At 40.9% G+C, this 15,000-nt stretch overlaps 1 protein-coding gene and 1 long non-coding RNA gene across 5 annotated transcripts in view; one reads left to right on the forward strand and one right to left on the reverse strand.

Annotated features, from left to right (window-relative positions):
- Positions 1–3,833, reverse strand: part of LOC138971330 (transcription factor SOX-6-like) — a 328,814-nt gene extending 324,981 nt beyond the window's left edge. For 2 of the 4 annotated variants that reach the window (XM_070344053.1, XM_070344052.1), the window contains exon 1: positions 3,375–3,830. In XM_070344053.1, the coding sequence (XP_070200154.1) occupies positions 3,375–3,406 (32 nt within the window). In that variant the 5' untranslated portion in view covers positions 3,407–3,830. Of the gene's footprint in view, positions 1–3,374 lie in introns of all 4 variants that reach the window. The other 2 variants (XM_070344051.1, XM_070344050.1) reach the window with 2 other exon arrangements.
- LOC138971340 (uncharacterized) overlaps positions 1–15,000 on the forward strand; it is a 165,043-nt gene that overhangs the window by 83,753 nt on the left and 66,290 nt on the right. The gene's annotated exons all lie outside the window — the stretch shown is intronic.

Below are 15,000 nucleotides of genomic sequence, written 5' to 3' on the forward strand. Positions count from 1 at the left end.
TGCGAAACATGACGCGTTGTTGCATTTCTGTGGGTGTTTTTGGGGTCGATTTTAATGCGAGAACCTTTATTTTGTTAATTTGATTTTGGGGTTTGTCTGTGCTGTAGGTGCCACTGTTTAGACACTAATGATGAGAGATGTTGAGGCAAACTGTTTTTACGGGAAGGAGTGTGCATTTAAATTCGTCACTGTTCAGTTGCCCCTTTGTAGTTTCACTCAGGTTATTGTTAGTGACAAAAGTGTCTCTGCGTTACGGTAGTATGGTCTCCAATTATTTCTTTATACAATGCAATTTTTGTCTATTCTAGTCCTTTTGTCCCTCTCGTCTCTCAAACTGGATTTTTCTGAAGTTAACCGTAATTCTTTGTACCTTAGGGTGTTCTTCCTGCCCCGATTTCCCTGTCTTCGTTTGTTTACACCTCGACCATCCACACTCTCGTATAATATCTCTTTGATGAAGACATTTAAGTTGAACTTTAAGTGTCTCTTTTTAGGCTTATTTATTTACACACGTGAAGTACCCAGGTATACAAGTACACAAACATATGCATGCACGCACGAACGCTTCATGTACACACACACACACACACACACACACACACACACACACACACACACACACACACACACACACACATACACACTCACATACACGCCCTCTCAGTCGCACGTAATCACACACACGTACACACACACATACACACACACACGCACACACACACACACATACATACACACTCACACACACACACACACACACACACACACACACACACACACACACACACACACACACATTATACAGGCGACCGCCATCCTGCCATCCACCGACATACTGATCTATTAGTAAAAACACAAACATTCCACAAACGTATACGTAATTTATGTAAACTTTTTGCATATAAACGTTTGATAATCTTTGTGCTGTCTTCATAATACATTGCATCCTGTTTGACTTGGTACGACGCATATCTTTGTCTGGGCTTCTAAACCAGTTCTGCACAGATGCTTTTGTTGCATTATGAAGTTACCATCGGTGAAAAGCAGTGTCATCCTCATCATTCATTTGGAATAGAATATAATATTATATAGCATAATACCTCATGTCTTCAAAGATATACATTTCACATTACATGTGTGTGCGTGTGCGCGTGTGTGTGAGTGTGTGTGTGTGTGTGTATGTGTGTGTGTGTGTGTGTGTGTGTGTGTGTGCGTGCGTGCGTGCGTGCGTGCGTGCGTGCGTACCTGCCTGCGTCCCTGTGTGCGTGCATGCGAAAGAGAGAGAGATAGAGAGAGAGAGAGGGAGAGAGAGAGGGAGAGAGAGAAGAGAGAGAGGGAGAGAGAGAGGGAGAGAGAGAAGAGAGAGAGAAGAGAGAGAGAGAGAGAGAGAATATCTGTTTCCATGCGTGCATGCGTGAGTAAGTGTGAGAGAAGAGAGAGGGGAGAGGGAAGGGAGGGAGGGAAGAGAGACGGAGGGAGATCCACTCAGCAACTCATTTTTTCGCTAATTCACTTGCTCACCCACATTTACATAAGTTTCGCGGCTAGTCTTCTCAAGTTAAGCTTCACACGTGTTTACGTCTCAATAAATTAAAAATGTTTTGCAAGGCATTCAGCCACTTCAATGATTAATTCTGTAAAAAAAACCTAAAAAAAACATGTTTTTAATGTACCTTTGTGTCATCGTCACCAAACCAGGTGCATATGACAAACAACAATAACTGTTTCCCCACACACCCAAAGGCAGATGTGACTCGCTTTCGCAACAATGGCGATGGCGTGAAATATGGCCAAATAAAGCAGGGGGTAGCAACCATCCCTGCCCGACTCCCACCGGGTTTATGGCTTGTTTATGGTAAGGTTTATGCAGGGAAAAGTTGAATTACAAATTCACTTCATCCCTTTCGGTTTGTAGCGAGCGCGGTTTATGGTTGTTTCGGACGTTAAAATCTTCCCAGGAGATCTTACTTGGTGTTCAAAAGCTTTGGAAGAGTCTGTTTTTAGCTGTGTGATTGTTCACGGCATTAATTGGTTGTTGTTGGGTTGTTTATTCAATGTAAAGGCACAATCCTGCCCATATGAACTGTTCGACACACTATCAATCAATCAATCAATGAGTCTTATATCGCGCATATTCCGTGGGTACAGTTCTAGGCGCTCTGCAGTGATGCCGTGTGAGATGAAATTTTATACGGCCAGTAGATTGCAGCCATTTCGGCGCATATTTACCTTTCACGGCCTATTATTCCAAGTCACACGGGTATAGGTAGACAATTATTAACTGTGCCTAAGCAATTTTGCCAGGAAAGACCCTTTTGTCAATCGTGGGATCTTTAACGTGCACACCCAATGTAGTGTACACGGGGGGAGGTTCGGACACCGAAGAGAGTCTGCACACAAAGTTGACTCTGTGAAATAAATTTCCGCCGAACCTGGGATCGAACTCACGCTAACAGCGGCCAACTGAATACAAATCCAGCGCGCTACCAACTGAGCTATATCCCCGCCCCAGTGCCCTAAACCAGATCTGGCAAGGCTTTTTACATGGGATAAAGCCTGTCTTAAACTGGGTGAGGTCGAATACGCGAAGTATACTTCGCGAAGCTGGCGGCACGGAGTTTTATAATTAGCACCGATTTTTCGGTAGGGGTGATGGGACGGGGGCTGGAGAACGGACACGCGACCACAAAGATAGAACGAGGCACTCTGACATACCATGTTGCCTTGATATTCATCGATGTTTTACAAAGAAAGAAAGAAAAAAACATGTGAAAACTGATGCACAGATTTCAACGGAGACACAGAGATATGGACATAGAAACGTAGACAGGAATACAGAGAGAGTCTTTGTTAGTAAACAAATGTGCAGGTATGTTCATATAATAGAAAATGCTGACCGGAATAAAAACAAAGTTCTTTTTGGTTTTGTGTTTGTTTGTTTGTTTGTGTGTTTGTTTGTTTAGTTTTATTTTGTTATTTATTCATTTCCCCCGTTGTTTCTTGGCTCCTTTGCTAATTCCACTGAATATGGCAATCAGAAAGAAGAGAGAAAGGCGAGAGACATGAAAGAAAGAAAGAAAGAAAGAAAGAAAGAACGAAAGAAAGACGACCTAAGCTAATAACAGCAAGTATCCATGCAAGATAACAAACCATCAAGATATCCCAGCTCTAGATAACATTATCCAGTCAACTGAAGTATTATATCTAAAAATATACTGTTGCAGTTATCTTTTTATGCAAATAGAACAAGTCAGAAAACTGCGAGAAGACTAAGATGAAGAACAACAGAAGCGAAATCAATACATCATATCGAAAACAGACAGAATCGATAAAATCAAAATCAAATACAGCTAGATGTTGTTAAGGTTGCTTACCTTTCGGTCAAATCTTGAACATTGTACTCCATGGCAGATAAATGCGCACATTAAGTCAAGACGTCCCTTCAAAACGAAACAGCCCTGGGGTGGTGTTGTTGTTTCGGACAGTAATGGGCGATTCTCATAAAGTAAATGTCCGTCCACGGCAAATCAATCTGCCAAAGCCAAATTAACAATCATTTTACGAATGACTGGGTCCTTCAGTATAAGTGCTAATTGTCTCGGACCACAACTCACTGATTGAAGAAAAGTTTACGAACACTCAGCAGTTAACAACAATGAGTCATGAAAAAAAATCAAAATGTCTCCTGAATCTCCTTTCATTATCATAAACGCCTGGAGGTATGATACATTTTTCAATTTCTCTGATTATCAGACAGCTATGTAAGAGAAAAATGCTGCTGCGTCAAAATTTGTCATACTGCCTTGCCTAGTCTTTGTTCATGAATTTCTACACGGACACCAAACGGAAGTTCACGAAACTTAATAAATCTGGTTAGAAACACAATTCAATTATTTTTCTCACAAACATTCCACTCCCTGAAGAAAAGTGAAATACAACAAAAACACTCTTGGACCTACTGGGAATTCTTTTTCTCCAAGCGATCACCCTAATCCTTCCACAGAGAGGCTACACAATGTACATTGTAAACCCCCTTCCTTGGGGTTGTTTGTCACAGACCAGACAACACAAACAAGGCGCACAAGGAGACATTATGCAAAGAAAACAAGGTGTCGAGTGATCGCCCATGAGACAGGGGGGGGAAACAAAACCGGGTGCGAGAAGAAAGGCGGATGAAGGGACATGCGATACCCCGGGTACAAGACAAAAGCACAAAGTACAGATTTGTCGTGCCAGGTTACAGGAGTACTGCTTACACATACATTCCTCCTCTAGAAGTGGACATATGTGTAATAAGCATCAAAGTATCCGCTAATTAAAACGACAGCAGATACTGGAGACAGTGTAAGTGGGGAATTGTGCAGCAAGCATCACATTATCCCCTCATTAAAACGACAGCAGATACTGGAGACAGTAGAAGTCGAGAATTGTGCAGCAAGCATCAATATATTCCCTCATCAAGCATCAAAGTATCCCCTCTTTAAAACGACAGCATATACTGGAAACAGTAGAAGTGGAGAATTGTGCAGCAAGCATCAATATATTCCCTCATCAAGCATCAAAGTATCCCCTCTTTAAAACGACAGCAGATACTGGAAACAGTAGAAGTGGAGAATTGTGCAGCAAGCATCAATATATTCCCTCATCAAGCATCAAAGTATCCCCTCTTTAAAACGACAGCAGATACTGGAAACAGTAGAAGTGGAGAATTGTGCAGCAAGCATCAATATATTCCCTCATCAAGCATCAAAGTATCCCCTCTTTAAAACGACAGCAGAATAGATACTGGAAACAGTAGAAGTGGAGAATTGTGCAGCAAGCATCAATATATTCCCTCATCAAGCATCAAAGTATCCCCTCTTTGAAACGACAGAAGATACTGGAAACAGTAGAAGTGGAGAATTGTGCAGCAAGCATCAATATATCCCCTCATTAAAACAACAGCAGATAGTGAAGACTAGAAAGTGGAGAAATGTGCAGCAAGCATCAAAGTATCCCTTCATTTGAACGACAGCAGATACTGGAGAACAACAACATCAACAACAACGACAACAACGACAACAATAGCAACCGCAGCAATATAAGTAAACGCGACAGTACAATTTTGATGAACGACGACAAGAACTAAAAAATATAGATTAAATGAAACAAAGCTCCTTTAAAAAAATCAACATCAACAACAACAAAACGTGTATACAGATTTCGAGTTCCGGGTATCTTTTGTCGGCAGACTAGAAAAAGAACAGGGAATTGTATGGATTGTGTAAAGCGACACCGTTGTCTCACTATTGTGACGTTATGCGAAACACGTGATGCGTCATCAGGACTCCTGTCCTTATATAGGTTTACAAGATGGTCCATAAAATAGACCCATTTTCATTTGGCTGCCTTTTGTTGTTGTTGTTGTTGTTGTTGTTGTTGTCGTCGTCGTTGTTGTTGCTGTTGTTGTTGTTGTTGTTGGTGGTGGTGTTGTTGTTGTTGTTGTTGTTGAGGGTGGGGAGTTACAGAGAAAGCTTGAGCAGTCATGTATGTGCGGATATCAATCTTGGTAACATTTATCAGTATACTGCGAGCGACTGACCAAAACGGCCAAGATCTTGCTGTAGGTGCAGCTCAGACATGCACACACACACACACACACACACACACACACACACACACACACACACACACACACACACACACAATACTGGATCCCATGCCTTTGCTCTCGTTATTTTATTGACTGGGGTTTCTAATACTTCTGATTTCACACACACACACACACACACACACACACACACACACACACACACACGCATATATATACACACACACACACACACACACACACACACACACACACACACACACACACACACACACACATACACACACACACATATATATATATATGACTAAGTGCCAAAAGGTGCGCACGAAAAGCGGACAAAGGGGCTAAAAAATAAAAGTTGACAAACACGACTGATATTGTGATTTTTGTTAAGACAACAGATGCTGGAACCCAATTACGAAAAGAAAAGATAAATTTACCCAAATGATTTTACAAATAACGATAATTTTGTTCGTTATATCATTCAAAACGGCACTGAGTCATAGCATTAAGGTTATCTCGCACGTTTTTAAAGCTAGGGCTTTGAAACTTGGCACACAACCAAAGTATAATGACCTCCAGGTATGGTGCACATCACATTAAACAACATTGAATTTCAAGGTCACAGCGAGGTTAAATTTCCTTTGCAAACTGGAAAATTGTCGTTGTCACGTCTTACATGTTTTAATACTAGATCAGTTAGACTTTACATACTTCACATACTTTCAGCATTTTTATAAAACCTCATTAAAAGTGACCTGCTGGGCAATCTTTGTCAAAGTTCAAGGTCACAGCGGGGTCACATCTGGTCCAAATGTGGAATATTTTCAATTTATTCAGCGCGTTTATAGCACGAGCTTTGAAAATACACACAGTTCTAGTGTATAATGTTCACACACGATTAAAGTCTGGTTGAAAAAGTCAAGGTCACAGCAGGGTCGCGTTGAGGTCAAACATATACATTTTTCAATGAGGTTTTCTCATATGTTTTTGAAGCTAGGGCCTTGAAACTTGGCACACTACGCAAGTTAAATTAAACCTCATCAAATTCCAAGGTCACAGTAAGGTTAAAGATCCTTTAAGGATATTTTCTAAAAAAGGTGACCGCCTGGTTAATGTTTGTCAAATTTCAAGGTCACAGCAGTGCCATCTGGCTTAAACTTTGAAAAATTGTCAATTTCTTCAACTAGTTTTATAGTGTTTGAAGTCATTCACACATGATGAAAGTCTGGTTGATAAAATCAAACGTCAAGGTCGCAGCGGGGTCGCATTGAAGTCAGACACATACAATTGTCATTTTCACGAACGCCTTTTAAGCAACACCTTTGAAACTTCACACATTCCAAAGTTTTGATGTTGTTTGGTTATAATCAAAGTGTGGTCAATTTCCATGATTGAGAGCATTCAGAGGGGTCAAGTTGAGGTCACACAAAAGAGATTAAATTGTCGACACAACAGGTGAGACTGGCTACCACTGTTTATTTTAATACACTTTTATGCAAATTTTAAATTGTGTTCAACCATATACACCAAACTCACCCAAACTCCTGAAACATCCAAGAAAAGGAAAAATGTGTCCAAGCAAGGAAAAACGCCATTTCTTCAAAGGCTGGAATAACTACAGAGGCAGCCGCGTCATTACACACAATGCAATTACGTCATACATCATACATTTCTATGAGTCATGTTGAATGGAATGGTGGCATGTGCCTCTATTCTAGCTAACAACAAAGCTGAAAAAATGAATATTATCTGTTTGTTTTGTTTGTTTTACCCGTACGAGACCTTTCTGTGACCTTGACATGTGACAAGGATCTACCTTAACTTCTTTAAGTCGGAGTTGAGAGTTGTGTGATGTTTGAAGGCTCTCCCTTTAAAAAAAACTGAGATAATGATGCATTTTCGTGTTTTTGATTTGCCCATGTGACCTTGAGATTCGACAAAGGTCAACAAGACTTTAACCGTGTATGGGGGCTATTAAGCCCAAAAATGTGAACTTTCAAGGTTCTTGCTTTGAAAAACTCTGAGAAAAAGGTTATGTTTTTTTTTTTACCCACACGAGACCCTGCTATGACCTTCACATTTCTCAAGGATCAACCTTGAATTCTCCATGTTGAACAATCATTAAGCAAAAGCGTTGTTTGAAGTTTGAAGGTTCTAGCTTCAAAAATCTCTGAAAAAATATGTTTCATCCGTTTTCTGAACCACATGTGACCCAGCCGTGACCTTGAAATCTGACAAGGGTCAACAAGACTTTTACCATGCATGGGGGCGATTAAACCCCAAATGTGTGTGAAGTTTCAAGGTTTCAACTTAAAAAACGTCTGAGAAAAATATACATTTTCCTTTTTGGACAATGTGTTGCACGCAAGACAACACGACAAACGCTCGTGTTATCATTCTTTTACTTTAAGGTCGACTTGCGTGCCCGCTCTTTCGCTAATCTCAATTAAAATTCATCTTAGAAGTTCGGTTTTATTACGCTTTTAATTAAGAAGATTAAACTAAGACAACAAATAGTTAGTTTTACCCATTAAACTCGATAAGGTAGTGACATTTTATGTTGAACGCAAGAAGGTGTCGCACGCAAGATCTGAAAAGATGTTGACGACATAATTTCAACACTTGATAGCGCAATCGTGGTTCGTGATTTCTTCACAAATTTTGAACACAGAATGTGTCACGTGGTTCCGTAAATGAAGTAGATCTTTGTACATGTAAATTTTGTTTTTAAAAGAAAATAACCGTTAATTACCGAACATTTTGTCGCACGCAAGATATGACGAAATTTTCAAATCGTTTTCAAAAATGCTGTTCAAAAGTTCTGCAGTCTTTGCTGGATTACTTGAAAGACAGCAGTTTGATACACCGTTATCGCTTGACGTGTCGACATCAATTCCAGAGTTTTTGAAAAAGAAATTTAGTAAATATCTGCGATTGAAAAATGTATGCCGTGATGACGAATCATCTTGCGTGCGACACCTTAAAATTCGGTTATCGAAAAAAAAAAATTCTCTCGAGATTTAGATTTGACGTTTGGTCTCGTCTGTAAAGCGATGTTTCAGGCATTCAATCAAACTAAATGCAATTCATTTGTGCTTCTTGTTATTTTTCTGTGGCATATTCAAAACACGAGGTATCACGATGTCCTTTTTCAGATGGCCGGTTTTGGCGTTATTTTTGACTTTAAACAAAGATAACTTCAAAACCGTTCAAGTCAGACACACGAAATTATGTCCACTATCTCTTCGCACATTCATCCACACACACACCAATTTTCAGCAGACACACGTTTTTAGAAACATTTTTATTGTAAAACAAAGTCGTCTTCTGTTCTGTGAGCACCTTTTGGCACTTAGTCATATATATATATGAATAGCCGCCTATAACAAAACTCAACATAAACTCTGTAGCGAGTATAAGATGTCAGCGAACCCGGTGCTTCAGACAAGAGGGCATTTGAGATGGTGATGAAGTATTGCAAACACTGGTCTCAACAGTAAAAATTGTCTTTCATCTCGGAGGCTTAACAATGAATGAACAAATTAGTGATGACATTAAAATTGTTGCAATGTATTCCTTATTTTTTCCCGGATATCCAAATACGGTTGAGAACGGTTTCGGCAAGCCCATAGGACTCGGCAAAAACAGGCGCTGTGTTCCGTTTCTTTATCATTGGCCATTCTATTGACTAAATGTTTTGATGTTATTTTCCATGGCAGCGGTTAACAAATCAAATTCAAAGTAGAACAAATGTTGAACACCAGGCGGTTGAAAGTTATCCCTTGAGTTGTCATTACGCCTAAGCCTCTGTTTGTAATATCATCATGTTTTAAACATACACACTTCAACACATCGCGATAGCTGAAGGCAAGCCTACTGTTATAACAGGAAAAAGAAAAGGGAAAGTCTGCAGAACAAAGCTTAACCATGACCATGTTTGCCCAGACAGATAGCGTTGTTGTGCCAAAGTCATCCCGGGAGCTTCATACAGTCGGGCCCAACCCCCACAGTAAATACGTCACTCCTTCAGCCATATATATATATACAAACTGCACAATCCCTAATCCTTGCTCTTATGTGGAAACGACTATCATTGTATCAACTAAGCTGACGCTATGAGACCAAGTCATCTATCTTCGTAAAAAAAAAAGCAGTCTTGATCTGAGGAGTATGTCCGGCCAGGAACAAAAGCTGGTTTGTGTGTATGACTGTGCACGTAAGTTAGTTAACTCATTGTCTCCCAGGTAAGGATATATCCGTACCCACTCATATGGCTCTATCTGACCAGGTACGGATATATTCGCTCAGACTGTTAGCTTGGGGTCCTGATTTGGCCTATATGGTCCGCTGGACCCAAAAAGCAACAACAATCAAATCAAATCACTGTTAGCTTCAGTCGCTTCCTGTAACGTCGATCTAACGCCTGCATTCCAGCGTGTGTTGATACACAGTTTCTACAGTTATTACAATTCTGAGGGACCTGCTGCAGCACAGCTGCATGGTCTCGGCTAAAAAAAACTTGGTCAACATCGGTGGGGTAGAAAGTGTTAAGGAAGTTAGAGTTCCTTGGGGACTGAGGAACATATATATGAGCTTGCGGCGATCATCCTTTTTTGTGGATGAACATCGCTTGTTCATGTCGATGCTCTTAATTGTCTCTGGTGCCAGGAGATCGGTTCGTCATAACTCTCACTTACCATATTGCACATGTCGTATTCATTTAGAACGTTCACGTCCCTCTGTGTCTCAGATCTTATCATCGGAGTTCAGTCCAACGCTTGCCGTCGCGAAGATAATTATACGCTCTGTTTAGTACAATGCTACCCTTGACATTCGCCGTAGCAAAGAGATACGTAGGTACTATACAATGCTTTCTGACAAATGGTAATAATTGCTGTGCCTGCTTCGGTGACATGATAGACAGATATCAGGATTTAGCTCAGCCCAGTTTTATCCGGGCGTCTTTTGTTGAAGATAACGGTCTTTCGTTGACAAAGGGTTGTCAAGTTTAGAGCCTTTCACTATGTAAGCTGTCTGGGTTCACCACTACACGGCCCGTGATAAATGGTGCAAAGCTCTCTTGAGCGCCGTACGTTCAAGAGTGACTCTGTGTGGCATGAAATCAGTACTACTTGGTATGTTTCATGGGGAGATTCATATTCTCATATCAGACGTTTCTCTAAGCTAGACTTAGACATACTTGGTTTAAGCAGTGGTTCATTCGTCGTTGATTTTGTTTGTACAATGCCATGGAATCATGTATGCAAAAAAACCAAGCAAAGCTCTAGTTTAATCTATTTACATGTACTGTAGTTCCTTGCGATTTGGAAATCAGCGGGGACAACAGAATTCGACACGCATCCGGAAATAAGAAAGTCTCTTGCTGACAAAAGCACTAATATAATGCATTTGATAACTTGATAAACACAGTACTCAATAAAACCATCCAATCGTTATGAAATCTCTAAGATGCGCGAACTTTTCACTGTCTTATAAAAACCCGCCTTGGCTCTCGCGGAAACTAAGAAAAACGGCATGGCTTCAATAGCAATCCATTTTCTTTCATGTAGTCAGGCCCCCCTTAATGTCTCGTGCTGATTTGTCAGAGGGCCAGGCCTATTTGAGCACACAAAGCGAAAGATATGACCATTGTCTGGGCTATAGTTTGCTGAAATATCCCAGCAAAGATGGCCGCCCTTTCTTTCGGTTTGTTTGCACTCTCGGCACTTTGACTGGGCGTGTTTAAGAAATATAGACACGATGGTGCAATGGTAGAAATGTACTCACATTTTCGTGGTGGTGAATTTTGGGTTTGTTCGGTTTTGTCTGATGTGTTGTTTTCTGGTTTGGTCTGTTGGTCTTTCTGTCTGTCTGTCTGTCTGTCTGTCTGTCTGTCTGTCTGTCTGTCTGTCTGTCTGTCTGTCTGTCTGTCTGTCTGTCTGTCTGTCTGTCTGTCTGTCTCTCTCTGTCTCTTTCTTTCTCTCTCAATGTCTCTCTCTCACGTTCTCATTGTCTCTCTATCTCTCTCTTTCTTACTCTGTCTGTGTTTGAGTGTGTGTGTGTGTGTGTGTGTGTGTGTGTGTGTGTGTGTGTGTGTGTGTGTGTGTGTGTGTGTGTGTGTGTGTGTGTGTCTCTCTCTCAAAACTTCAGTCAGTCATAAGTTTAGACGCCCGAAAAATGTTCTACAACGCCCACATCAAACCTCACATTGATTATGCCTCTGTCATCTGGGATGGCTGTAGTGATGCATTATTCAAAACTATAAATTCTCGTCATCGAAGGTCAGCTAAACTCATTCTGCCTGACCCATCACTAACTACTGACGCAAAACTGACAGCCCTCAATATACCTCAACTTAAACAACAGCTTTTATTTAATAAATCAGTTTTCATGCACAAGATCCTACGTGACCAAGCACCCGAATATCTAACTCACTTGTTTCAATCAACTCCTTCTCGGTATTCCACCTTCAAGCATAATCTGACCTGCCCGAAGCCACGCATTGACATATTTAAAACTAGTCTTTCATACTCGGGAGCCTATGTCTGGAACTCCCTACCTACATGCTTAAAATCGATCAGTAACCTTAAAACATTCAAAACACATCTGCAAAAATACATTCAAACATCACTTTAATGTGATGTGCCTGGTTGCTCAAACGTATGTATGCCTTCGATCTATCCTTCTGAAATGTGCATGTGTGTGTCTTGCGTCAACTTGGTGTGTGTTCTGATAATGTATGGTTGTATTGCCCGTATTGTGATATCTGTATATCACATGTCTGTAAAGAATGATCTTATTCTTATATTACTATTATTGCGTGTGTCTGCGTTTCATCATAAAAAGTTTGTTCCTATGTATTCCCATTTCGATTATAACCATTTTGCTTAGATCAGGACTAGCTGTAAGAAAGGTCCTACGGACCTAATGCTATCTTTCCTGTAATAAAGTTCAAAGTTCAAAGTTCAAAGTTCTCTCTCTCTCTCTCTCTCTCTCTCTCTCTCTCTCTCTCTCTCTCTCTCTCTCTCTCTCTCTCTCTCTCTCTCTCTCTCTCACTGCGTACGCGCAGCAGATATATTGTTCGTCTGTATGTCTGTCTACCTGTCCATGTCGGTGTCCCTGGCTGTTAGGCCAAACAAAAATATATGTTGGTTTAGGGTAACCCGACCGACCCTTTTTTTCCCCGCCTACCCTTAAACCTTTTTTTTTTCATTTCTCAATCAAAATCCCCCAAAAAACAACCTCTGGCACATTTTGCGAACCACAACGAGGGTAAAAAAAATAAAAAATTAAAAGCCGACCTACCGACCCTATTGTTTTGGGTCATGTTACCCTAAGCCAACATATATTTTTGTTTCGCCTTATTAAATAAGTGCTAACATTTTTACAGAAGATGTCATGCACCTCACAGTAACATAATTTCTACAAAGGCATTTACACCAGAAATTCTGGACAAACCATAAAATAATGGCATATATTTCCAGTTTAGTCTAACTGACCGCGCATAACGTAATATTAGCGCGATTGTCAAAGAACCACCCTGAACAACAAATACAACCAAAAAAATCGCAACAGATACACGCTGAGCTCTTGAAAGATATGAAGTATAGGCACACAGGCCCCCGAGAGAGGGAGTTGCTTCCGAGCACGTGAAGCAAAAGCAAACATCTCAGACAGACACCATGCCGACACAATTCTCTTTGTCACTTTACACCACTCGTTATCATCAAACCACAAACACTCGTGAAATGGAAGAATTACATGCGTGAGAAGTGGAGCATCAAAAGGAAATTGCTCTGTTTGTTATCATAGGAAAACGGTCGTGTGCATGGTAAGAAGAAAGGCGTAGTTTGTGTGAAGGCGGAATCTTTTAATAAACACTTTCAACACTCGGCGTTTGTTCGGTAATGAGTCACAAAGTCGTTTGTTGGTGCAACGGGCGGGCAGTTTGAGAGGAACAAATCATCTTCTCTCCAGTCCCCCTTTACCCTCTATAACCCCCCAACCCCACCCCAAACCTTCTTCGACACCCCCCTCCTTCTCCTTCCCTGACTCCCACCCCCCCCCCTCCCCCCTCCGCCCTCCCTCTCCCCACGAGTCTTCCGTCATTGGCTTCCAACAGGACAGCCGTTATCCAAAAATCAAAATTAATTACACAATCCTAAAACATAAATCCTTCCAACTCGTAGAAACGTGATACTTACGTAAAGTTGACCTGTGTAACACGACATTTTTACTCCACGAAAAATTTACTCCGGAGTAAATATTTCGTACGAAATTCTTACTCCGAGTACACTTTTCGTACGAGAAAAGAACTCCCCAAGGCACGAAAAAATTACTCCCTCCACGAAATTTTTACTCCCCATTATTTTTACTTCCAGTAAAAATCTCGTACGCAAAAATGGGATGCGGACGAAGGGATAATGCCAATAAGTGATCTCGCGCACACGAATGTCGCGCTACCCTCCTTCCATCCCTTCCACCACCAAGACTAACAGGGGACAAGGGAGTACAAATTTCGTACACCTGGCATGGGAAGTTAAATTGCTCGTGTTGGGGTGAAAAAATTTATTCGTTATTTATTCGTCAGGGGAGTAACATTTTTGTACGAAATGTTTACTCGGAACTCACCTGTCTTGGGGAGTAATTTTCTCGTGCATTGGGGGAGTGCTTTTTTCGTAAAGGGAGTAACTTTTTCGTACGAAATGTTTACTCCGGAGTATAAATCTCGTGGGAGCACTTTTCTCGTGTTACACCGGTGTCCATCCCTGACCGGATTCGACCCCGTGACCCGCGGATGGATCACTAGTGCGTGCTCTACCAACTGAACTACAGGGCGACTGGCAGATGATCTACTCAACAAAACATCAATTCGCGGTGTAAAAAACGCACGTTTCGGAATCTCAATACTCAACAAAACATCCTTTCGCTGTGTAAAAAACGCACGTTTCGGAATATAATAATACTAGCATAAAGAAAAGAAAAAAGAAATTGAGTAAAAATAGGAGCAATCAAGGATAATTATCGTTTCATTGTAAAGTTGTTTAGTTAATTGATTTTTTTTGCTTTGTTTTAGTCTACGAACTAAGTGTCTTCATGGTTGGCTTACTGATCAAGTGTAAGCCTATGTAATGCTAATTAATTCAATATAAACGCACTTCCGAACGTTCCCATGTACTGAAACGCAACCCACTTCATATCCTTACTCACGCTTTGCCGACTGCCAATGTTCTTGAAATGTAGTACAAATGATTAATCGCGTAACATTCACTTGGTGAGCACTTGTTCAATGACAAGCGAACCTAATGGTGTAAACATGCAGAGTCAGAGATCAACGTGTCACCAGAACGTATGGCAATCATCAAGTAAAAGGGAAATCTCAGTGCCCCCCCCCCCCCCCCCCG

Source organism: Littorina saxatilis, linkage group LG7 (genome assembly GCF_037325665.1).
Source record: "Littorina saxatilis isolate snail1 linkage group LG7, US_GU_Lsax_2.0, whole genome shotgun sequence".
Taxonomy (NCBI): domain Eukaryota; kingdom Metazoa; phylum Mollusca; class Gastropoda; order Littorinimorpha; family Littorinidae; genus Littorina; species Littorina saxatilis.